The 23,962-nt window shown below is 38.1% G+C and overlaps 2 protein-coding genes and 1 long non-coding RNA gene across 5 annotated transcripts in view; 2 read left to right on the forward strand and 1 right to left on the reverse strand.

Moving 5' to 3' along the window:
* Positions 1-22,355, reverse strand: ECM2 (extracellular matrix protein 2). Its single transcript, XM_086755757.1, has 10 exons — positions 22,178-22,355; positions 18,290-18,606; positions 13,831-14,019; positions 12,044-12,526; positions 11,611-11,726; positions 8,847-8,982; positions 8,018-8,175; positions 4,719-4,858; positions 3,250-3,576; positions 1-2,534 (listed from the first exon to the last, which is right to left on the reverse strand). The coding sequence occupies exons 2-10, from the start codon at positions 18,579-18,581 to the stop codon at positions 2,330-2,332; spliced, it is 2,046 nt and encodes a 681-aa protein (XP_086611883.1). The 5' UTR covers positions 18,582-18,606; positions 22,178-22,355; the 3' UTR covers positions 1-2,329.
* The window catches only part of LOC147599458 (uncharacterized), a 352,989-nt gene that overhangs the window by 210,661 nt on the left and 118,366 nt on the right, over positions 1-23,962 (forward strand). The gene's annotated exons all lie outside the window — the stretch shown is intronic.
* Positions 1-23,962, forward strand: part of CENPP (centromere protein P) — a 162,941-nt gene that overhangs the window by 102,927 nt on the left and 36,052 nt on the right. For 2 of the 3 annotated variants that reach the window (XM_086755761.1, XM_086755760.1), the window contains exon 7: positions 22,889-22,996. The exons of the other annotated variant lie outside the window; for it this stretch is intronic. In XM_086755761.1, the coding sequence (XP_086611887.1) occupies positions 22,889-22,996 (108 nt within the window). The remainder of the gene's footprint in view (positions 1-22,888; positions 22,997-23,962) is intronic. 3 annotated transcript variants of the gene reach the window in all.

Genomic DNA, 23,962 nt, shown 5'->3' on the forward strand with positions numbered 1-23,962 from the left:
TGGTGTTTTGCTTAAATTTATTATAAGAATGCACAAGATGGTGTAATACAGCAGCTTATTTACTTGGAAATCTCTCCTTGGATCAGTCTGTGTATTCAAAATGCTTAGTACATCTTCTGAAAGCACTGCTTAGCAGTGATGCAAAGGCTGAAATTTTCTAGCAATAGACTAAAAGCATTCATTTTAATAATTTTCGTTGTTTAGTCTCTCAAACTAATAGTTCGGGAACTTAGTGGTATTTGACAAAAACAAAGAAATATTAGTCAAAGTATTAGCCAAAGTCTGAAGGAAGGAAGGAATCAACTGTTGAAAGTGCGCAAGTGATGAACTCAAGCCACGCAAACCAAGACATCGTGTGTGAACCCGCCGGCTGTGGATTTCACCATTCTCTACCAGACTTAGCAAATCTCTGAGGAACGACTTCTGAACTTATTTTACCAAACAAAATATTCAAAGCAGTCTTTTAACAGAAATCCACGTATCTTAGGATTGTTTCTTACAAGAAATACATTATAGTTTGACTTGCTGCAGATGAAATACCACGTGCCTTGCAGGTAACAGTTTATTTCAGTAGGAGAAAACTTTGAGACAGAGTAATATGATTTTGATTTTATCATGATCATATAGTTTCTGAGAAGCAAAACTCAGGTGTTCATCTATGCTGTCTATTATATGCTAAAACAAACGTTTGGAGATCCGTCAGTGTTAAATGTTGTGTGAATAGTATGCTTGTGCGGATTGTATGACATGTCTGTTGGCAGTAGGTTGGGACGTGTGGGAAATGCATAGTGAAACCTTCTCTGGAAGAGCAAGGGCAATAAAATTACAGTTCAGTAGTTAATCTGTGTCATTAGAAGGTTTTATGATGTATGGTTGCCTACAGCTTTTAAATGTCTTTTTAAATGTCAATCCCTGTGTGAAGCCATTCCATCCTTTATTCTGATCCAATCTGTAGAAGAAATGATTAGGCAGCAGACCTATAACACTGAAGACAGCAGGAGCCATTTTTTATGCCTTACAGAATAGCCCACGAGACAACAGAAAGAAGTTGTGTGAAGAGTAATGACTTACCAGTCATCTGTAATCATTTCCTACCACCAACTTACTCTTATAAGAAAGGACTGTGGAATTTAAGAAATATGAAAGATGTTAGAATTATTTTCAATGGTTATTGAAATTGTTCTTTAAAATAAAAACATTAGCTACTTTTTACCAAATTTTTGGACCACTTTAGAGAAAGTCTATAATATTAAAATCTATAGTGGAATATCAGAAATGCTTCTTTTCTTTGAACTCGGACATGAAAAAAATCTTCAAGAGACTGAACTGCTTTCTAGGGAAACAGAGGTCTATTTGGAAACACTCGCTGTTGTATGTCTTTGCAGACATTCGTATCGAGTGTATTACTGAAACTGCTTTATCAACAGTGTCTCTGAAGTGGTGATTTATGACTGTCTAGAAGCATGCAAATAATCACTAACTGAATATTTTATAGTTTTGAGAATGTCTAATTAGTCCCCTAAACACAATCCAGATCCTATACAGTATAAAAAGCTAGCAAACTAAGAATTGTACGAACTGTTGTATCAACGAGACCTACCACACTCTGATTTTAAAAAAAAAAAAAAAAAAACACAAAAAAAATTCAAATACCCTTTGTTTTTAAAAATAGAAGAAGAAGAAGAAGAAAGCATCCATGTAGAAATTAATTGCTTATTCCTCTAGCTCCCTGTATTCAAACACAGAATCTGATGAGTTTTCAGGGTTATCTCTCTAAAACAATTTAACTTTTGGGGGGGGGATGTTTAAGGTGGAAGAGAATTTATCACTGCAAAATGTTTGGTAGAAAATCCAGTACCACATATGTTTCAAGAAATTAAATTCTTGCACTGCTAGAATGTTCATAGCTCAAGGACTTTTATTTGTAACATTTTAAAAACAGATGGTACCATTAAAATGTTTTCAGTTGAGCTAATCAAATAAGACAGGGTCAAGTTGAGGGTTTAGTTATATTCTTCTTTTCTAAAAATCTGACTTTATGGAGGTGTATTTAGGGGACATGGTTTGAATTATTGTGTGTAGGTAAAATTTCTGTCAGTAGAAATAAAAAACGATGACATAATCTTGAGCTTCTATTTTTACCTTTAATGTTTTTATAATGAAATTATATGAAGAAATACACTACTACTTTACTTCAGTATATAATATACTGTATCTTATTTGTAGTAGTAAGAAGAGTTTACATCAGAAATAAGCAGACCTGTTAGTAGCAGAGAATAAATAAAGCTCTATTTCTAGAGACAGGGGTTGCAATGCAAAAGCTGGGTGCTTATTTGATCTTCTGTGGTTTAAGAACAACACTGCAATAGGATCTTATGCATGGAAATGCATGTGGTGATAGCTGTCTTGTCTTGATGTAGTTGTTTTCAAGATGAACGTGTTCCAAGCGTGACTCTTCGTTCTCTTCTTCGCTGTTGTCGTGACCATCGTCATCACTGACATGAGTCCTGCAGATGCGTTCTGGAGGGACCGTCCTGTGACATTGTGGGACGAATTCCATTTTTATTATTCAAGATAACTCATAACATCATAATTTGTTTTAGAGGTGCTGCTTATTTAGAGATTTGAAAACTTGATTTAGACATGTTAACTTAAGCAGTATATTAAATTTTCTCAGTAATCTATTGATTGAGGACTCTTACAAGTCATTCTTTTTCACATTCTCTCCTTGCATTGTTTTCTCGTTTATATAATATACTTAGTTTTCCTGAGGAAAGTATTACCAAGTGTTGCTGAAGGAAAACTTTCTGTATGGCAAACGTAAGACCTTCTGCCTATCATTCCTTTGCGTTGTAAACACTAGGGAGGAACTGGAGACCGTGCTACATCATGACTGGGGCTGTCTGAAACCTGCTGGAAGGACACTTTCTGTCAGCAGCTGATGACTCCTTCCAGTTATTTTGCAACAAGTTTGGGCTCTGGTCCAAGGGCAGAAAAGCTGGTGCTTGACTGTGCCCACCAAATTGTAGCTGCCCCAGCAGGCACGTGGCCCAAGCAGTGTTACAGGTTAATTTCCTGGAGAGAACTGATGCTCAGCATCTTTGTGAGCGTTTTCAAGATCTATGGGGAGGGGCAGGATCTCACTTTTCTCCTATTATATGCAGAAATACTGCGGTAGAAAATGCAGGATTTAGCTCTTCCTTCAGATTTAAAAAAAAAAAAAATTACTTAAAAGTAAGAAGTTCTTACCTTATTTTATTATTGTTCAGTCTTAGAAAACGTAATTTTCTCATTTCATTAATTCCAAATGGGACAGACTTTAAGTCATTGTGATCCAAAAACAACTCTCTCAGAGAGTGATACGCTCCAAAAAATGATACTGGATCTATTCCATCATCAGTAAGTTTGTTAAAGGACAGGTAGAGATATTCCAGCCCTGGCTTCATGTGGCCAAAGACATATCCTGGAATTCTTTCAATCTGATTTCCTACAAGTATCAGATGTACTAAAGATCTTGGCAGATAGGAGGGAACATGATATAACTTGTTATAAGAGAGATCAATTGATTCCAAATTCCTGCATTAAAGGAGGAAAAAAAAAGGGATTAAAACATTATAGTGTACTGCACTGGTAATGCTACATTCTGTAGGAAATTATGCTTAACGTGGTTAAAAGGAAACTAAATTCAAAAGGGAAATTTGTTTCTGACAATGGAACAGAATGCATTTGATGGAACATGGTCACACATAATTACTCTGGGAACAGAAAGAATTGAAGTCATTAATTATCAATCAAGTGCAGTGATTCTGTTGCTGGGAAGAAATCTCCAGTAATGAGCACAGAGATAAGGCTGAACAGAGGAAACCCAAGGGACTAATTTGTGATTGATAAACGTTGCTGAATTGCAATAATGAGTTACACTGGAAAACACATAATAAGCTTGGGACTTTAGTGGTTATCCCATTGATGTGGATTTTAAAATTTTATTCTCAAGTCCCTTTGAAATGGAATTGTTTTGTGAATGGCTCCTTGAGGATCATTCAAATGTGCTTCACTTCGAGATGAGAACAGCTGTTGGTAACAGGCTGGCTGTTTTCAGATTTAGCAGTTCACAAATCCAGAAATCGACTGACAGGACTGCAGCTGCGAGCTATGGCAAGGTACTCTGTGCAGTGCAGTAAATAATTTACCGGCAGGAGCAAAAGCAGTGTCGGCTTTCACTGCTTTCATTCTCATTGCCCATTCTGCTTATGTACTACTCTTACCCGATGAGCTGCTCAGCCTTCCCTTCATCTTATTCACTTCTGGAATTCTTAATCTAATGGGAAATAAGGCTAGGACAGTATCCAATTATTTTAAATTACCTGTGAGATAATGATATATTAAAACCAAATTATCATATAATTGTGTGGAGTATTATTGATAATTAATATTCATTTTTTGATTGAATGGTCTGAAAACATATTCAGAATTTTATGTTAATATGGTACAGATCTGAGGTATAAGATCTTATTGTTTTAAAGCAGACTCTGAATACTTCCTAGAGTATACCATTTAAGCAAAGGAAATGAAGACAAACTAGCTAAGGAAAACAAACAAATTAAAAGATAACTACAATGTCAATTAAAAGTAATAAAGTGCAAATATTGATTCTATGATCTGACTCACTAATAACAGAGAAAAAGAAAATAATTATATTATAAATGATTCGTACTTACTCTTGGTTTATCCAAGCCAAAGGTGCTATTCTGTGTTCTTCTAATTTATTGTGCTTTAGCACAATGACATTTATGCGTCTTGTATGGTTAAAGCAAATTTCTGACACTTCTTCAATTTGATTATTTTCAAGGTATAACTCCTGTAAGCGCATTTGGAAAGAAAATTGGTGAAAGCAAAATATGCTGTTCGTTCCCATTGCAAATTCAAAATGTAGCTATTCCCTGTCCGCCACATTACCTGATACAGCTGTAATTTCTGGGTAAAGAAAGAATAATCTGCATCAGAGTTGGTTCGTAGCTGTAGTGTGACTTTCAGAAACACAGTTTTTCAAAGCATTGTTTTGTTTCCTCATGCGTGAGCATACAGATTGCTTTAAAGGATCAAATAGAAAAACAATTGTATCTTTTGTCTTGCCTGAAGTTGTACAGTGTGAGAGTATACAATGTGAGAGGGAGGAGATTGACAAGAAGTTATAATTTTTTTTTTTTTTTTTTTTTTTTGTCTTGGAAAGATGTTAGTGAAGAAAATAGTAAGAGTTTTGCTTTATTCATATTTTTCCTGGGCACTTCTGAGCTTTGAAACTTTCAAATCTGTAGGAATATAAAACATTAATGTTTTACAAAAGTTAATGCTATGAGCCTGCAATGTATCAAAACTGCATGTTTTGCACAGATGACATTACTGATAATGGCTTGTAATGCAGGATAAATAACACGTGAAATAAAAATGGAGCAACGACTAAAATATATGTAGGATCTGAAATAGAGTTTAAGGCCTGTAGAGGAAGGCTTTGGAAAATGAGAAGACTTCGTAGCCTGAAAATCATTGTATGTAAATTTATTAGGTGTTGGTTTAAAATGAAATGTCCCCAAAGCATAGGAAGTATAGAAAAACTTGCCGGGTGTTCACCGTTTCATCAAGGAGGGATGACGTGAAAAAAAGAAAAATGTAACGTGTGAGTGAATCATAGAATCATAGAATAGTTAGAGTTGGAAGGGACCTTCAACGGTCATCTAGTCCAACCCCCCTGCCAGGAGCAGGGACATCCCTGACTAGATCAGGTTGCTCAGAGCCTCATCCAGCCTGGCCTTGAACGATTCCAGGGATGGGGCCTCCACCACCTCTCTGGGCAACCTGTTCTAGTGCTCTACAACTCACATTGTAAAAAATTTTTTTCTAATATCTAATTTAAACCTACCTCCTTCTAATTTAAACCCATTACCCCTTGTTCTATCACAACAGGCCCTACTGAACAGTCTCTCCCCATCTTTCCTGCAGCCCCCTTTAGGCACTGGAAGACCGCTATCAGGTCTCCCCGAAGCCTCCTCCAGGCTGAACAGCCCCAACTCTCTCAGCCTGTCCTCATAGGAGAGGTGCTCCAGCCCTCTGATCATCTTTGTGGCCCTCCTCTGGACCCTTTCCAACTGGTCCATGTCCTTCTTGTGTTGGGGACTCCAGAACTGGACGCAGTACTCCAGGTGGGGTCTCACCAGGGCAGAGTAGAGGGGGAGAATCACCTCCCTCGACCTGCTGGCCACGCTCCTCTTGATGCAGCCCAGGATGCGGTTGGCCTTCTGGGCCGCAAGGGCGCATTGCCCACTCATGTTGAACCTCTCGTCTACCAACACTCCCAGGTCTTTCTCCTCAGGGCTGCTCTCGATCCAATCCCCACCCAGCCTGGATTTGTGCCTGGGATTGCCACTACCCAGGTGCAGGACCTTGCACTTTGCCTGGTTGAACGTCATGAGGTTGGCACGGGCCCACCTCTCCAGCCTGTCCAGGTCCCTCTGGATGGCATCCCTCCCTTCCAGCGAGTCGACGGCACCACACAGCTTGGTGTCATCGGCGAACTTGCTGAGGGTGCACTCTATCCCACTGTCCATGTCGCCAACAAAGATGTTGAACAGGGCTGGGCCCAGCACGGACCCCTGAGGGACGCCACTCGTGACCGGTCTCCACATGGACATTGAGCCGTTGACCACCACTCTCTGAGTGCGGCCATCCAGCCAACTCCTTATCCACCGAGTGGTCCATCCATCAAACCCATGTCTCTCCTGTTTAGAGAGAAGGATGTCATGCGGGACAGTGTCAAATGCCTTGCACAAGTCCAGGTAGATGATATCCGTTGCCCGTCCCTTGTCCACCGATGCTGTTATCCCGTCATAAAAGGCCACCAAATTGGTCAGGCACGATCTGCCCTTGGTGAAGCCATGTAGTGGAGTACGTCCAGTGCCATGTAGTGGAATGGGTAGTGGAGAACGTCCAGTGAAGTAAAGTTGCAGGTAGCAGCTGCAGAGGGAGCTAATGCTATCGAAAAACATTGTTGGTTTTGGTTTTTGGTTTTGGTGGGTTTTTTTCCCCCCTTCATTGCATTTCAGATTATGGAAGATCCCGAGGATAAAAGGAAATACATACAAGGACACTGAAATGAGAAAGGTAGAAACAAGAGAGATGGAGAAATAATTAGGTAGCAAGAATTATCTTTGAAGTAAAGACTGAGGTAAGCTGAGTATGAAACCTGACAGAGATTGAAAAGGAGGAAGAAAATACCTTCAGGATAGCATCCCTAAAAAGACCAAACCAAGCCACCACAACAAATCACATTCAAATTCTGGGCAGATGAATGGGATGGGAAACTACCAGAAGAAGAAATTTCTTGATTAAAAAAATCAAGAAATGAGGAAACTGTTCAGGGAAGAGAAATAAACCTCTTTCCTGTTCAGACACTGCACCCCACCCCAAATGAGGGGGGATTCAGGAAAGGTTTGAAAAACCAGGGAAACTGAGATTCAGACCAGCCAAAAAAGGAAGAGGATGGTTAGATACAGGCATCTCTCTTTCAGAGTAGACAGTCTTGGTTCCTTTAGGCTGTCCTTACGAAGCTGGTTTTCTAGATCTCCCATTATTCTTATTGCTATCTTGTGAACTTTACTCTGTGTGGTAATGCAAAGTTTACAATGGCTTTGCATGAAGATGTTATCTGTGTTATGTAAATGATGTGTAGCTGAACAGACAGAAGTTGCAGGCTGTATTAATTTGTGAGACAGTAGTAGTTAAATTCAGACTTAAAAGATACCTTTGGGATAGAGATGATAAGTAAATTTCTAGAAATACTGATGTAGGAGTAAAAATTATTAGTATATCTACAGACAATTTTTAAAAAATTAAATGTATCTCTATTTTATGATAGTAAGGCAATAAGTAGAAAAACAAGATGATGAACATGTCTGGAAAAATGAAACTTGATTTTTTTGGTTTTTTTTTGGTTGGGTTGTTTGGTTTTGTTTTGTATTTTTACCTCAAGAGTGGCAGGAAGACCTTGTGGGATAATTCTAAATTTATTTCTTCCCAGTCGCAAATAGGAGAGACTTTTCAAAGGGTAAAAGGCCAAAGGACTGACATTCGCCTCACTAAGTTTATTTCCTTCTAATTCCAAGGTGACTAAGTTCTTTAAATCTGGGGAGAAAAAGTTGGAATTTCTGTTAGTTAATGCCATCTGATGTCTTGTTAAAATGCGTGTTTAAAAATTAACTGTCTTAAACATTACTCAGATCTGTTCATGGCAATGAAGAAATGTAGTGGAAGGATTTTTTATTTGTTACCTCATAATCATAGAATTATATTTTTACTAGTTTGTAGAGCTTTAGAGATTGACTACAGCTTTAGTTATAGCTTTCTCTCCCATTTAGAAATGAAAAGAAGGCAGCTCTGAGACTTGAGGATAGCCCACATTTAGCTTGGTTTGGAGTAATCTTCATTTATGCTAATTATATTCTGCCTTATTTTTCATGCACATCAGATTATGTTCACTTTCATGCAACTTCAGAAATACTGAATAGCAATCAGGTTATGGATCAGGAGCGTAGGCGTCTTCAACATACTTCAAATCCATCTCTACTTAGTAACCTTAAATATAAGCTTCTTTGGGAGAGTAGCAGTTGCATAAGAAGGGAAAATACAATTTTGAAAAACTTTGTCATGCAACTCTTTCAGCTTTTGTTACCTTTTGAAAACATGGCTAGCAGTTGTTTTTCTGATTATATCAAACCAGATGCATTTGGTTGAACATTCTGCTTTTCAAATTTATGTGTATCTTTTCATATGATTAATATTAGTTTTCTAAATACCTTGTAAGCCGTCTTCATCAATTGTGTGAAGGTGATTGTCATTTATTTTTATCTCTTCCAAACTTGATGGCAATTCAGAAGGAATATGTACCAGCATATTTCCATCCAAATACAAACGTTTTAGCTTTTTCAAGATCTTAATTATAGAGATGAAGAAGAGAATTTAGATGATCAAGATATATGGTTAAACTTACTGTGTAATCATAGTTAACATTTTCTTAAACACACATGTTTTGAAGATTTTTTTCAGCAGCAGTACACTAGTTTCCAGTGTTTTGAATTGAAAAATGTTTTCCTCTATTGGTCTAATTAATTAATTTCTTTATACTAGCTATTGACAAAGGTGCCAGTTAATGTAATGTGTAACCAGAAGAGCTTGGTTGAGTATGTCAGCTTTTCACGTGGTCATCCTGCAGCTATCCAATCATAATTCTTTGTATTATTGCCACTGTTGCAGCTATCCAATCATAACTCTTTGTATTATTGCTACTGTCTTTGAATCGTGTAGGTATCCCCTTACTATACTACATAGGAGTTCAAAGTACGTACCTTTATAGATAATGCATTTATGCTCTTCGTTTGTGAGCAAACTGATGGTTTTCTGTAGGTCAGCAAATTCACTTTACTGAAGCATAATGAGAGCAACTTTTTCAGTGACCTAGGATTTATATGACTTCAACCAGCTTTAAAAATTGGCATGAAAATTTATCATAGCTTAATTTTTATAAATGGATGTCAGTAATCGTGCAGTAGTGAAAATTTGTGAAAAAGGTGGAGTTATTTTAGCAGTGGATCCACCGAAGCTTGCTTTCCTCCACTTTTGTCTTAACTGTCTGGCGTGATATAAGCCACACTACAACTTATTTCCTAATTGAGACACCTTCCTGATCTGTTTTTTCCCTCCACTTTGATTTCATAGGAGTTGTAGGAACGGAAGTCCTTGGAAATCAGCCAAAGCAGTTCATGTTGTACGGAGGGAGGTGGTATACAGAGAGTCCCACAAGAAGACTGATTCCACGTGGCAGCAAACAAAATTGAAAACATACTCTGACAATTTGATTTGTTGTTCATATGCTTGTGGCATTCATCTTGTCTGAAAAATCAAGGCCTTGTTGCCTTACTTCCACACTAGACTTACTACCTGTACATACTTGCTTGCAAGAGAAATTACTGTGGCACTGTTCTGCCTTCAAGCGAGGAATGTGTAGATACACTCGAATAGCCTGTTACCACATAAATTCCCCTTGCAAGAAAAAGACTGAATATAGAAAGACTCTTGGACTATTTTATGAGAAAGCTGTTCTTTTTGTAAGCAACTATGCTTGAAAGTTTCTCATTAAAGATAGTCAACAATAAGCATACAGCTCATTACATGAACTGCTATTGAGTGGATTTTTATAGCAAGACCTTTGTGGGAATGCAAGAACATAAGCCTTGCGGAGCTAAGGTAGTGACAAAGATGACACAGAAATTTACAAATGTTGGTGGAATGTGAGCTCATCAATTCTCTCATCAACTGCAACTGATAAAATATCAGAAAATTGTCTCTCATTGTTTAACATCTAGCACTTGGTGAATGTATTTAAAAAATCTCTAGATATTCTTGATTACAATGAGAGATTTCTTTAAAAAGGTATCTGTCCTGGTTTTGTTTAGTGAGGCGGCTGCGGGGGCAGCTTCTGTAGGAAGCTGCTGGAAGTTGTTTCCCCTTTGTCCGGTGGACTCGGCCGGGCCCAGGGCGGACCTGCTGCTGGCCAGGGCTGAGCCGATTGGTAACAGAATGTTTCCTGATAACGCCTCTGCGATAACCTATTTAAGGGGAAATAAGTTTTAAAAAAAATAACAAAAAAAAAAAGAAAAGAAGTGAAGAAGCAGCAGCAGGGGCAGAGAGGGGGAGGCGTGAGCCTCATGGGCCTTGCACCCCTCACCCTCTGGCCTCCCGCCAGGCGGCGACTGGGCCCGACTCGGCCCGGCCCGGCTGAGAGAAGTGGAGAGGAGATGAGATGTGAAGAGACCCTGAGAGGCGTCTGCCTGCCCGTTGTGAAGGATTTCTGTGAGAGGAACGGCTGCAGACGCCAAGGTCGGTGCAGAAGGAGGGGGAGCAGTAATGCGGCTCCTGGCCAGAATTCCCCTGCAGCCCGTGGTGCAGCCCATGGTGAGGCCGGCTGTGCCCCTGCAGCCCGGGGAGCCCACGGAGGAGCAGAGATCCCCCCGCAGCCCGGGGAGCCCACGGAGGAGCAGGAATGTGAGGAGTCCTTCCCCTGAGGAGGAAGCAGTGGTGTAAAGCGACAAGTGATGAACTGACCGTAACCCCCATTCCCTCTTCCCCTCTGTGCCGCTCGGGGGGGAAGGTGGTAGAGATAATGTTAAGCCCGGGAAGAGGGAGCGGTGGGGGGAATTAACTTGTTCTCTTTCTCATTATCCTGCTTTGGTTTTAATAATAAACAGTTTTCCCCAAGTTAAGTCTATTTTGCTCGTAACAGTAACTTTAAGGATCTCTCCCTGTCCTTATCTCAAACCTTGAGCCTTTTTCTTATATGATCTCTCGCTGTTCCCTTGGAGGGTGGGGGGAGTGAGCAAGAGACTGCGTAGTCTGGTCCCAAGTGGGGCTAAACTATGACACCAGATTTAACTGTATTGTAATTGTACAGTGGTTACTCGTACAAGGTGCAGACTGGTTTGAAGCCATAGACTGAGAAGCAGGAAAAACTTTCCTTTAAGCAATAATTAGTCATAGGATAGTAGAAAAGTTAAGCTTTCTTACTTTGAATGCTTGTGGACCTATGCCAGGAGAGGTAATATTATTTTTACTCAGATCAATCCATTCCAAATTAGGTATGCCATTAAATGCTTCATCTGAGATAGTAGTGATACTATTTCCTAGGACAGAATTCAAGAAAACAGTTATGAATTACAGCATGCATCTGAGTTGTGTAGTATTGTATGTGAAAAATATTATGAAAGTACTTGTTTTATGTACAGTAGTTCTGTATAGATATATTCATATTCGTATTTAAACAGTAGTAAGCAAATCTAAGATTTTTAATTTATTGTTTTAGAGAATTAGCTCTAAAATTCATTTTAACACATTTCTATGATAAGGACCAACCAAGTATTAACACTACTATTGGCTGCATTTGAGAAGCGATCATATTACTTCATCAGCAAAAATAGTGCAAAGTAGAGCCATCATTTACCTGTAAGGTCTAGACTTGTTAGTTCTGGATCTGAGATTGGTGGTATTTGTGTCAGTTTGGCGTGAATACAGCTTACTGTGGTGTCTGAGGTGGAACATCCAGATGGCAAAGGAGGAGCTTTTATGGGTGGAATGGGAATTGGGAAATGAGAGGGTGTTCTGAAAGCACCATCAGCTTCATGACTTTCATACTGGATTTCTTCTTCTGCAGCTCCCTTTCTTGTGATAGGTTTGTTTTCTCTGTGATAGGCTTTGTGCCTCTGTCGATTTTTTTTACCTTTCCTTTTTCTTTTCTTTTCATCCTTTTTACGACCCTCCTTCTCTTTAAACTCCACTACTTCTGTTTTAAGCAGTTCATCTTTTTCCATTTGAGTACGTGCTGATGACAATACATTGGCGTTGTCAGAGTCATTGGGTTCTGGAGAATCACCAGAGAACTCACTCACATCGTCCAGTGAAATAATACTTGAATCCAAAGAGGAGGCTAACCAGAGGTAATGAAAACAGAAAAAAAAAAGTTGTCTGATAAGACGATATGAAACTAAAGTTTTAGTAAGCGTTGCTCCCCTCTTATAGTAAAAATATGGTAACTAGAAGAATAGTATTTCCCTTAGAATATTATTTGAAAGAATGAAAAAATGGTCTTATGTTACTACATGACAGAAGAGACATAGTTTGACTGAGAAATGATTAAGCCAACCGTACAGGACAGTTTGTAGACAGGTACGATTCATTGCAACTCCAGAAAAAAGGGGAAAAAATAATATAGCCTTCATTATCTTCCTTTTTGAACTAATAAATTAGGGGTTTGTGGTGATGGAGGTGTCGAAAGAGGAAAAATATGTCTGGGAGTGGGAGGAAAGTAATTTGAATAAAATTCACCAAGGTTAAGAGTTGTTCTCCTATGCACACTGTCAGGTGTGGAGATGGTTGCAGGTGGGGAGCTAACAAGGGCAATTCAAATAAAAGGGGTTTAATTGTTTTAATCAACACGACTTCTACTTCTACAGTTAATTTCTATCATGTCTCTACTCAGTGCCTTTTCTGTGTTGCATATGCCCAAACATGCAAGACTTGATATTTTTACGGTAAGGGTAGGTTAAGTTCAGTATTTTGCAGACTTAGGGTATTGAGATTGGGTGAAAAAAAATCACATTTAATCTTTATCTCCTCCATTCCTTCTCTTTTTAAATGCACTGATTTTGTTTTAATTTTTATTAAGTCCAAGCAAGATTGTAGTTCCGTTGTTCCTCTTGTGAGTTGACTTTCTTCTCTTGATTTATATCAAATAGCTGTGTGTTTTTACACTCCTAACAAAGATTTACTGGTCTGTAAACTGTATGATATTTATTATGTATGTCTCATACATTAATTATGGCTACTAGTTATCGATTGATCCTTTGTAAATGGAAGTGGGATATAAAGTGTAACCAGATGCTCTTTCTTTGTACACTTACCAAAATCTTGCTAAGGTAGGAGGGAAGAAGCAGAAAGGGGAAAATGAAAAATAAAAACTACTATTGCATATATAAAAACTTACTATTGCTTATTTAACATCTTCTTTTCTTTAAATACTATATCAAAGTCATCTAACAGTCAGTGTACTCTAAAGTCAGCTTGAGTAGAAGTTATGAAGAGCTGCTCTTATCATGTAATTCAGGACTTGTTTTCTCTAAAAAACGGATAATGTGTGTACCTTGTACTCCTTTATATCATTAAATGTAGCATTTACATTAGATTTCGCATGAGGTAGTTTTAAAATAGTAAAAATATTATGGTGTACAGTACCTGTATCAGAACAAACTGGGCAGCATTCCCCTGCAGGTATAATAGTTTTGGGACATTGCAGAGGGTGGCACAGGGTCGTATCACATAGCACTTGTCCTTTTGAGCAGAGACAGGTAATGCAGGGCTTGGGAGACCAGACAGCATTGTCATACATAATCATCCCGTTAGCTGCGCAGTGCCCCTTCTTTCCTAAGAAAAGCAAATAGAAAATTAGAGTTAAATAGCTTAAACTGAAATAAAACGAACAGTGTTTTTTGGAAAGAAGCACTACTATTTTGTTCTTATTTTGAAAATATGTAAAATGCACACTATTCTAAGTATCTTATTCCTTATTTTTCATAGCTGTGTTTTCTTTGGTGTGTTAGTAGTCTCCAGTCCCTGTTTGGTTCTTGGCTTCTCAGTGGGGAGGGCAGTTAAGGGGGAGGCACACAGGTAATGTGTGTGTAGCTGTCACCTGCTTACAGCTCACAGTAAAAACTGTGTGCACGTTCTCTGTCCCTCTAATTGTCTGCTGCCTCTGTTTCAGCGTTCATAATAGTTCCTAGCCAGCTGTTGAGGACCCTTACCAGCTTTGTCTTCTGGAAAAACTCTTGACTTATTCAAGTTCAGAGATATTCCTAAAATGGGAAAATTAAATCTAGATAGTAACTTTCTGAGGGTCTTTTGCATGGCGGCTCCTCTTTCCTCTCCATCTTTAGAAACGGAAAGCAGAATCACAGATCTCAATGAAAGCTGTGCATAGATACAGTTGAGAAAGAAGCAAAAGTTGTCTTCATCACATTCAAAATCATTCAAAATAAATCATGTAGAACTTGAGAATATTTTTTTCCAGACCACTTTCTGTTTCTCTCTTGTGCACTAGACATCTTTTCTAATATCTTGCACATTAAATTAGAAAGTTTTGTTAAGGCTCTGTGGAACTAGGAAGGCAACAATACTCATTTTATAGTGACTTATCATGGGCTGAATGGAAGTAAAGTCCATTCTGTAATGACTGGTAAGATGGCAAACATCTCCTCTTCCCTGTAACTTGCTTTATTTAAAAAAACCTCTTTGCTAGGAAAGTAGCAAGCTCGACAACTTGTGCTAATAAATACTTCATCTCCAAAGTTTCTGTACATGAATCTACAAAAAATTGAAATTTCCCCAGGATACCAGTTGAAATTTCAGAAAGAAATGTAGAAGAGATTTATTTTGTAAGCTATAGTCAGATATTCAGTAGGCAAGTTGTTTGGAGAGCTTGAAGACTTGGGAAGGAAACTATTACAACTCTCTCTTTCCTTCCAGTGATGGAGTCTACCTCAGCAGAGGTTTCCCTGGGCAGTTCTCATCCAGACTCCAGGATAAACATTGCATTTTAGCATGACACTTTTTCTCTTTATTTTCGTCTTTTGAGAGAACGAAAGCCAAGATTGAGATTCTTCATCCCATGCAAATCTCTTCCTGCTTTTGAGTATAGCTCTGAATCTGCTGAGAAACTGTACTCCATACACACCTTCCTTTAATTAATGTAACAATGCCTTGCTGAAGTGTTCATTTCAAGCTGAAAACCCATTTCTAAGTTACTTTTTACTTTCCTGTGGATGAATTATAAAAAAATTTCCTCCCTTCGTATTTGGTTTTATTTCCTCCTTCTGATTAAGATTGTCTAATGTAGTGGAAAAATCTTAACCTTGACTCAAAATCGGGCATTTTGCAAAGTCCTTCAAGGCGCTCCTACTCTCAGCTTCATAAACATTCCCCTTGTATTTAAAGACTGATTTGGATACAAACCTGTTTTCTAGAATAAAGATCAGTAATCAGAATCATCCTATTTGGATGATCCTCTGTATTCCTTATATTTTAAAAAATGCTCTTCTGATTTAAATTACTCTCAGGATGGAAAGGGGGAGAAATTAATTTCTTGAATAGTTGCATCTTGTTTTTTCAAAGGTCCAGGTTATGTATGATTTCAGCCACAAAAAGTTGCGCTCTAATCGACTCAAGCCGTGATAGCTGAAGAAGGAGATGAGTTAGCCCAGGCCAAACCTTAGTTGGCTGCAAGTCCCTTGTCTTTCTACCCCAGTATCTGTAGTCCAGCTATTTGCTGGATCCTAACTTCTGGTTTTTATGTGCTTGCCAGGAAGCCACAATATTTATTTTAAATAATCTCCAAAGGAAACACAAAAAGAGCACTACACTTTCTCATGTTAAACAATAAAATGTCAGCTGTTCCAGAGGAACATATCTGGCTTGAGATGGAAATTCTTCTGTGCTTCCTTAAATTCTTTATTTTATTTTAGCTGCTGGGCTCTATCTGAAGTTGGTGCAAATCTTGTCTTAATAAGCGGAAAGATACAGGTTATCACACCTTGGCCTCTGCAGACTTCTTTAACAAATTATCTTGTTTTCTGTGTACATTAGAGTTACTGAAAAAGACAGAAGTGTGCGTGCTCAGAAGCAGAGAGGCACCCTCTTATGTTGCAGAAAACTGCTGTTTGGCACTCTGGAATTCATATAAACCTGTGAGGCAGAGCAGAGACTGCGTTGAGATGCTACTTAAACTTCCTGGCCACTGAGTAACTTCAGTGTGGTGGTACGAGCAGGGAGAGGTGAGGTTGAGGAGATATTAGGAATAGCCCAACAGTGTACGTTCTGTTCTGCGCTGCTTGGTGGGCAGGCTGTCGTCTGTAAAGTGCAAACAACTGCAAATTCTCTGTTGTGATGAACTGTTTGATGTAGTGTTGTAGTTCAGCTGCAAAACCACAACACGTAGTTTAAATGGTTCACATGATTTTTATATGGAGGAAGGACATCTGTCAGGTTACCTCTGTTTAACTGTTAATTTTCATCCTGGGTATGATATCTGTAAATTGATTTTTAAGCTCCTAAGAGCAAAATAAAGTAGCTAGGAGAATGAAAATTAAGTTTTAGATTGCATTTTCTTCTGTTCTGAAGCATGATTAATAATAGTGTTCTATTATTTAATGGGCTCTGTTTTTTCCAAATCTGACATTAACTTGAAAAAATTTTGAACTTTAAAAGCTAGACTGAAAAATACCTTGTGGTTGAAGTCTTTGGCAGATGAGCACAGGACTTTTAAACTTTGGAAATATGGTGTAAATTCAGCATGAAGTTCCAAATAAAATGAGTTCAGTGGTTTTAGGTCAGCTTTTGGATGCAAGTCCAGATAGAAAGAAACAAACGGGGCGGAGAGAGGGGAAGAACCATGCATTATTTCAGCATGACTGATGGTCTCTGACAGAGAGACTGGAATATTTTAAATGAAGGGTATGCTATTTATGTTGTATTTTCCTCTGTTTAATTTCAAAAACATTCTTAAATTAAAGATTTGACATCAATGGTATGTATTATAAGAGTAATATTGTAGTATGCACTAGAAATGCTATAGTCAAGAGTTTTGCTAGTTTTTCCATTAAAACTCCTTAGTTAAAGATATTTGATTTGAAATGGTGCAGCCTTTCTGAAAGTAAGGACTCATAGCAAATAGCAGTTGTAAAGAAAATGAGACTAAAATATGTTTTGCCATTTAAGTTGAGACATATTAACCTAGTGGTCGTGTCTTTGTGTGACACACTAAAAGGCTTAAATTTTTGCTTGTAAAAATAGATTATTATCATTTTATGTAGGACAGTGGTAGTCAGGACATTCTTATGTTTTTCATAAAATTCATTAAATTGCATATGAAGATTTTCCTCAGTGCATGAGCTTTGGGGCTGGAATTGAAGTTTCTGCGTCTTTGTTAGCTATAGAGTGGACACGACCCTGTATTGGTTCCTCACAACATCTCACTGTCTTCAACCTTTGAACCTCTTTTTATGAAAATAAATGAAGTGTTATAACATCTCAATAATTTTCAGTTGGTTCGTAACTGGGGTTTCAACATTGCAAAATACTGATAGTAGTATTCAGCGACTATGACTGTGTTACTGATTTATTTACAAAATAAAGAATTATTCACAAAATGTTGCATGTACACACAGAAAGAATGTGACTTTTCAAAAATATTACCAAAAAAAAGAACTTAAATCCATTTTCAATAACAGTGGTGTTATTGGTGTTAGGGCCTCAGTGAAACGTTAATTGACTTAGGAGGTGTATTCAGCAAGAAATTATTCAAAATGGCCTTCAAAGTTGCTACATGTTTGAAGTTATGAAAATATCCCAACAAAAGATTAGGTATAATGAAAATGCAGAAAAATTGCAGCTAATATTACTGTTATATGGCAAAGCAGGATTCTCCTGAAGCCTAAAGCAGAGACAGTTAAAAAGCTTCATATGCTAACCACGAAATGATTATAGAAGGCAACAAAAGTAGGTTATCAAAAAGATAGTTGGGTTTTATTTCAGTATCTGTTGCAAGTAGAGCTAAAAGAAAGTTTTCATGAGTTCATACATTTCAGTTGAAATAAAGAGAGAAATGGGCCTACCCTGAGTGGTAGAGGGGCTTTGTTCTTACCTGGTAAGACACTGTAACTGGATTCATGTCCACCCAGACCTACGAGAGAGTCAAAGACTCCCATGACACCGTCGTCGATGTTAATGAGCGGCACGCTGGGTGCCACAGCCATAGGAGCTGGAAGGTCCCCCCTTGGCTGCCGTGGGGCTCTGTGCGCTGCTGGGGGGCTCCTTTGCAATCCTCTGGAGTGCAGCCTCCCTTGCCTCCTGAGGAGCACGGTGTTTCCATTGTGAGAAAAATCGATGCAGAGAGAGACAAGCAGGAAATAATAGACTAATGATGTAGCCTGCATGTTTTTGCGTGTCTCAGAAAGTATCCTAGAATGGGGAAAAAAAGACGAAAATTAGATACCTAGAGAGCTTTTAAGATTATGTCAGTCATATGGTGCACTTTTCAAAGTGGGTGGACCAATACATGGTAGGTCAATATACCAAGCTCTCTCTTGGAAAATTGCCCTGTGAGAGCTCAGGTAAGCAATTCTATTTTTGCCGTTCTCTGCCCTTAAGTACAATAGCCAAATTCAAATATACTGCTGGATAGAAGGTTGTTTTATTTTATCAGAATCACAGAATCACACAGAATTCCTTAGGTTGGAAAAGACCTTTAAGATCATTGAGTCCAGCCGTTAATTGAGTCACACATCCAATCGAGTCCAGCTCATCAGCTGACCACTGAATCTTTTTCAATCAAAATTCATCAGCGTCTGAAGAAGTGCTAGCTTTGTATTTGGGGTTGCATTTAAGCAGGTAGTTTAGATTTGCAGTGACACCAGGCATTTGTATTTTATTAATCATTACTGCTTCCAGCAAGGGTGTTCCTTAGAGCTGTAAAATGTTTCTTCGCTTTTTGGATTGCTAATATTTCTTCCAGGTTGTTGTAACTTCAGAACACAGGAATGGCAAAGTAACAGAAAAATGCCGCAAATGCTTTTGGTTTTTTATTTCTGTGCAAGGTATTTTTCACCATAGAGGGAGAGAGATGTTGCTTTTGCTTCCTTTTCTAGCTATGCTCTTCTTTAACAGAATCTTTGTGGTTCTGCAGCAGGGGAGACCTTTTGGAAGTCTGATCACATTAGCACTATTTGTGACGTCCGACATTGGGTTTTCTAGTGGAAGTTTTCATTAAGCATAGGTAGTCTAAAAAGACTGATCTATAGTGGGTTGTGTTCTGCATTTATTTTCTAAGAAATTTAAAATGACTGTATATCTTGAGCCTTCTTGTGATTCTGATAGAGAAATAACATTTTCTGTCACCAATAGGTGGCATTCCAAAACAGAGCAGTCAAGATTCAGGAGTATGCATAGAAAAGCATTTCCGCAGTGGCTATACTGGTGTGGAAATTAGGCTATGCGTGTCCAAAGTGATTCGTGATTTGTCATAGCTCTGTTGGCATAATTCTGTCAAAAAGGAAATGCTCTTGTCCCGTGGCCTATTTTAACTGAGATGGTAGAGTCTGAAGACATCGGTATTCTTGTGGTGTTGAGCACTAGTTAAGAACTTGAGACTTAGAGCACTTAGTCCAAGACAAGGCTTCGAGTATGTCCATGACTTTTCTCTAAGCAAGTCTTGAGGGGATTAAAGAATGCTTTGTCATGTTCATCAGCCTGACTTTATATGTAGTCTTTCACTTTGGAGTTAATCTCCTTATAGTTACTTATATTATTATATAAATACAGGATAGTAGTATTTCAGGAACTCAAACTCTGTCTTTATCTCAGTCAGAGTGTTTGAAAAAGTTTGTGCATCTTACTGTTTTCTGATTTATGTAATAGGTCAAGTTTTTGGTGCAAGTTTCCTAACTTTTCTTTAACATAAGGCATGTGATTGATTGCATGTTTTTCATGTTTTCCACAGCATACTTCTCATATTTTTTATTCTTGTGTTTTCAAATGCGAAGTTGGCAGTAAATAAGATTAAAACAGTATGCTTTTGCTTCTTTCTAATATTGTTGTTTCTGTATTCAACTATGTTGATTCTAAAATATTACAGCAAATATGTATATTAATTATCAGAATTTCGTTAAGCTAAGCTGATGTTTTTATTTCCATACAATGGGAATTCAAGATGCGTCTCACACAAATGCACATAGTGTCTCCTGTACTAGCGGGGATCTGAAATTAATCCAGACTTTAGTTTACTGCTTTCTACCCGTCAGAAATCAGTCATCCCGAAATGCTGTATAGACTTTATCCTGACCTTGTGCTTACAGAAATTACTGTCAGTTAACATATCAAATAGATGGAGAAGCTTGTACTCTGCATAGATGATGTCTGTTCTTTTTCGGAAAGTCCTTGTTTCTAGTCCCTCAGCTTACAGGACAAATCACCTAATATTTTGGGTTTCTACCTTGCTTCCATGGTTGGCTATAAAATTACACAGTAAACTTCTGTTCTGCAAGTTTGAATGAAACACAAAGAGCCCTCAGGGAAAACTGAATATACAAAGAAAAGTCTTGAACGTGTGTATTCATTCTGTTGAGTTAGTGACATCTTAATTATGGTCACATTGTTCTATTATACTTTATAGTAATGCCATAGCTATGTAGTTACGATAGTGCTACATTGCATTTGTGCTTTTTTAACATTTAACTCTTTCTTGCTGTGACCAGAGGCATATAATGGCATGACTGAAATACTTTTCCATTCTCTGTGCATGTAATTTTGAAAGTCAGCAATGATATAGGGTGAGTTACAAACGATGTCTCAGAGTTTTGCTGTTAACTTCAATATACAGTAAAACTCTACAGTAAATCCAATTAAAGTGAAAGTTCTTCTCATAAAATACATTATAATTACAAATTAAAAAAAAAACCAACACAAAATACCCCAATATGTATTTATAAACTAATTCTGTTCATATCTCTGAGTTTACGTGCTATATTTTCATACTGAGTTAATGCTGCTACTTTAAACCAAATGGTGTTCCTTGCATGCAAAATACGGAACTATGTTTCTAAGTTTCTTTCCTTGGCGTATTTAATAAGTGCTGTCTCACATTTTAAGGCCCAAATTGTGAATGTTATACACGAAAAAGGCCTTAAATGCATTGGGCCTTTACTGCTCATGACTGGAATCCTCAGGTGATCTATCAGGAAGTTATATTTAGTATAATGCCAGCCAACTTTTCATTTCGGGAAAATTTGATGTATTCAACTTATGACTTTTGTAATAAATGATTACACATAAAAATAAAATTATAGATAGCTAATATGATGAAACTATTATATCTCTGTTGCCAGCTACTCTCAACATGGCTGCATTGCTATACCTTTTATAATTTTACCCATAAATATTTACATCATGCATCGTATGTGTAAGCATCTTTGTTACCTTTACTTTGATCATGTCATGTGTTCAGCAGTTTGTACCTTTCAAAAGGTTTATCTTCAGTAAGTTCAGTATCTGTCATTTTGCTATCATGTTAATGGAAATAACAGAACATAACTACTTAATTTTTTAAGTAGTGACCCTTTAGGAATACCAGAATATCAGAATTTATTAAATAATCTATCTTTATCTATTCAGTCTAAATTCAAACACGTTTCTAAGATGGCAAAGTTATTTTTCATGATACACAGGGGTTAAAGTGATTTACCAAGATTTTTCACATACTCTTCTTTAAATTTACTGCATAGAAATGAGTTACATTTAGGCATACCAGAAAAACTCATTGCACTTTCAGTTAGTTTAAGCTTGAAGTGCGTGGCAAACATTCGTACTAAAGAAAAAGCAGATCAACTGGTATTGCATACTTTATCTAGAAAGCATTTCTATTCAGTATTGCTAAATATAGCTAGTGCTATTTCATACGTATCTGCAAAGTTAATATGTCGTTTAAGCCATTCAACACCATGCTTTAAGCAGTAATTTAAAATGGAAAACATTTTACCTTGTAATCTAACCTAACAGCAGATTCTGCTTGGTGTCATTTAGTCTCCAGTTGCAAACGAAACAAAATCAGAGTGATAGCTTTAAAACAAAGAGAGAAACAGTACGGGTTGTTGAAACATGTTAGCTGATTCCTTAGTTAAGTCTGAAATAGCTCCTTTCCCTGGGGACAAAGCGCTGTTCTGTTCTGTGTGCAGAGAATCAGCGAAGGCTGTGACTCGAGGAACTAAAAAGCTCACTTAAGGAAAATGAGAAGCAGCACAATACGTTCGGTCCGTAGGCTGACAAGGCACAGCTGGGAATTCTCTTTCAGTACTTAGCAGTTGCATAAGGAATGGGGAGAATGGAGTGTTTTCAAAAGACGTGAAAAATGTGTGTTTTATTCAGTTCTGGTTTATATATTTAGAAATTCGGCTTCCAGGTGGCATTATTTTAACACAGATTTATTGTTTTAGAGAGATAATACATTTGGAGAGAGAATACACATAACCTTAACATAAAAACGTTTATTAAAATTAGAGCTTTTTTCTTCAATTTATAGTTTCTTAATCCACTCCTGCCCCTATAACCTATCATCTATAAGAAGCAAACCTTTTGTTTTAGCATGGAAAATTTTTCCTTTGTCCATTTACAACAATGATTTCCCCATAAGTTGTAGCTTCAGCATGGAAAATAAAATAACTGAAGCATTTTCCCTTCATTTTTTTGTAAGGCTAATTACATCCTGAAACATGATCCTGAAGCAGAGCTGTGCCGGAGCCGCAGTGGAGTCAGTAACCCAGCTATGAGAATGGGGTGCGGAGGGAGGCAGGGAGCGAGGGTACGTTACTGCCAGTCCTTTGAGTGCCAGCAGAGCCTTCTCTCTTTCCCCTCCAGGCAGAGCTTCTGCATTGTGTCAGTGTTTGGTGAGGAAATGACCAGTCTACCTGGGAGATGGAGTTGTCCGAGTTCTTCTGACATTAGAATTTTTTTGTTTGCTTTGCCTTTGCTTTGTTTTGTATTCGGAGGAACGGTTAGACAGACAGTCATGGAATGGTATAACCATTGAGTTAACCATAATTGTTAGCCAGTGTACAGTGGAAAGACACTGGGAAAACGCATTGTCCCTTAAAATAGTTGCTCAGTTTCTGCTGTGCTTTGCTTTGCAAAGTCAAAAGAAGAAATATTAAACTTTTGTAGTTTGTCTGGAGCTGTTTAAAAAGAATGAAGATAGTTATGCTTAACAAATGGAGCTAGCATCTGAAATGAGATGGCACAGTTCAACGCCTGTGCTCAAAGCATTGGTTTGTAAAGAGCGAGTCAAACAACGGGACAAGAGTTGTTTTAGCACAAGTGGAGAAAAGAGCAAATTAGATCATAGAATCACAGAACGGTTTGGATGGGAAGGCACCTTCAAAGGCCACCGAGTCCAACCCCCCTGCCAGGAGCAGGGACATCTCCAACCAGATCAGGTTGCTCAGAGCCCCGGCCAACCTGGCCTTGAACGTTTCCAGGCATGGGGCATCCACCACTTCTCTTTTCATAGATCTTCTCATGGTTACGCCTGTCAGCTAAAAGACTTTACGTATTCAAATAATGATATATTTATTAGAGACAAAAGTGACAGTGTTTACTTTATTATATATTTAAATGTGGCTTCTTACACTTCTGGCTGCTGTCTCAGGATCATCTGCCGATAGTCTGGGCACACACCTCCAGCCAGCCTGCCCAGCTGGGACACAGGGTTGCCCACTGGTAGGCCAGTGAGGTGGATCTGGCCAGCCTCTGCTCATGTGACGCTCTGGCT

This window comes from Chlamydotis macqueenii, chromosome 10, assembly GCF_036417535.1.
Source record: "Chlamydotis macqueenii isolate bChlMac1 chromosome 10, bChlMac1.mat, whole genome shotgun sequence".
Taxonomy (NCBI): Eukaryota; Metazoa; Chordata; class Aves; order Otidiformes; family Otididae; genus Chlamydotis; species Chlamydotis macqueenii.

Coding starts and splice junctions, on each gene's coding strand:
- ECM2 (XM_086755757.1), bottom strand. CDS start 18,581: ATGCAGGCTACATCATTAGTCTATTATTTCCTGCTTGTCTCTCTCTGC. Junction 8,983..11,610: donor TAGGTCCACAAGCATTCAAA/GTAAGAAAGCTT, acceptor TCTATAATTAAG/ATCTTGAAAAAGCTAAAACG. Junction 4,859..8,017: donor GTCTTCCTGCCACTCTTGAG/GTAAAAATACAA, acceptor ATGCGCTTACAG/GAGTTATACCTTGAAAATAA.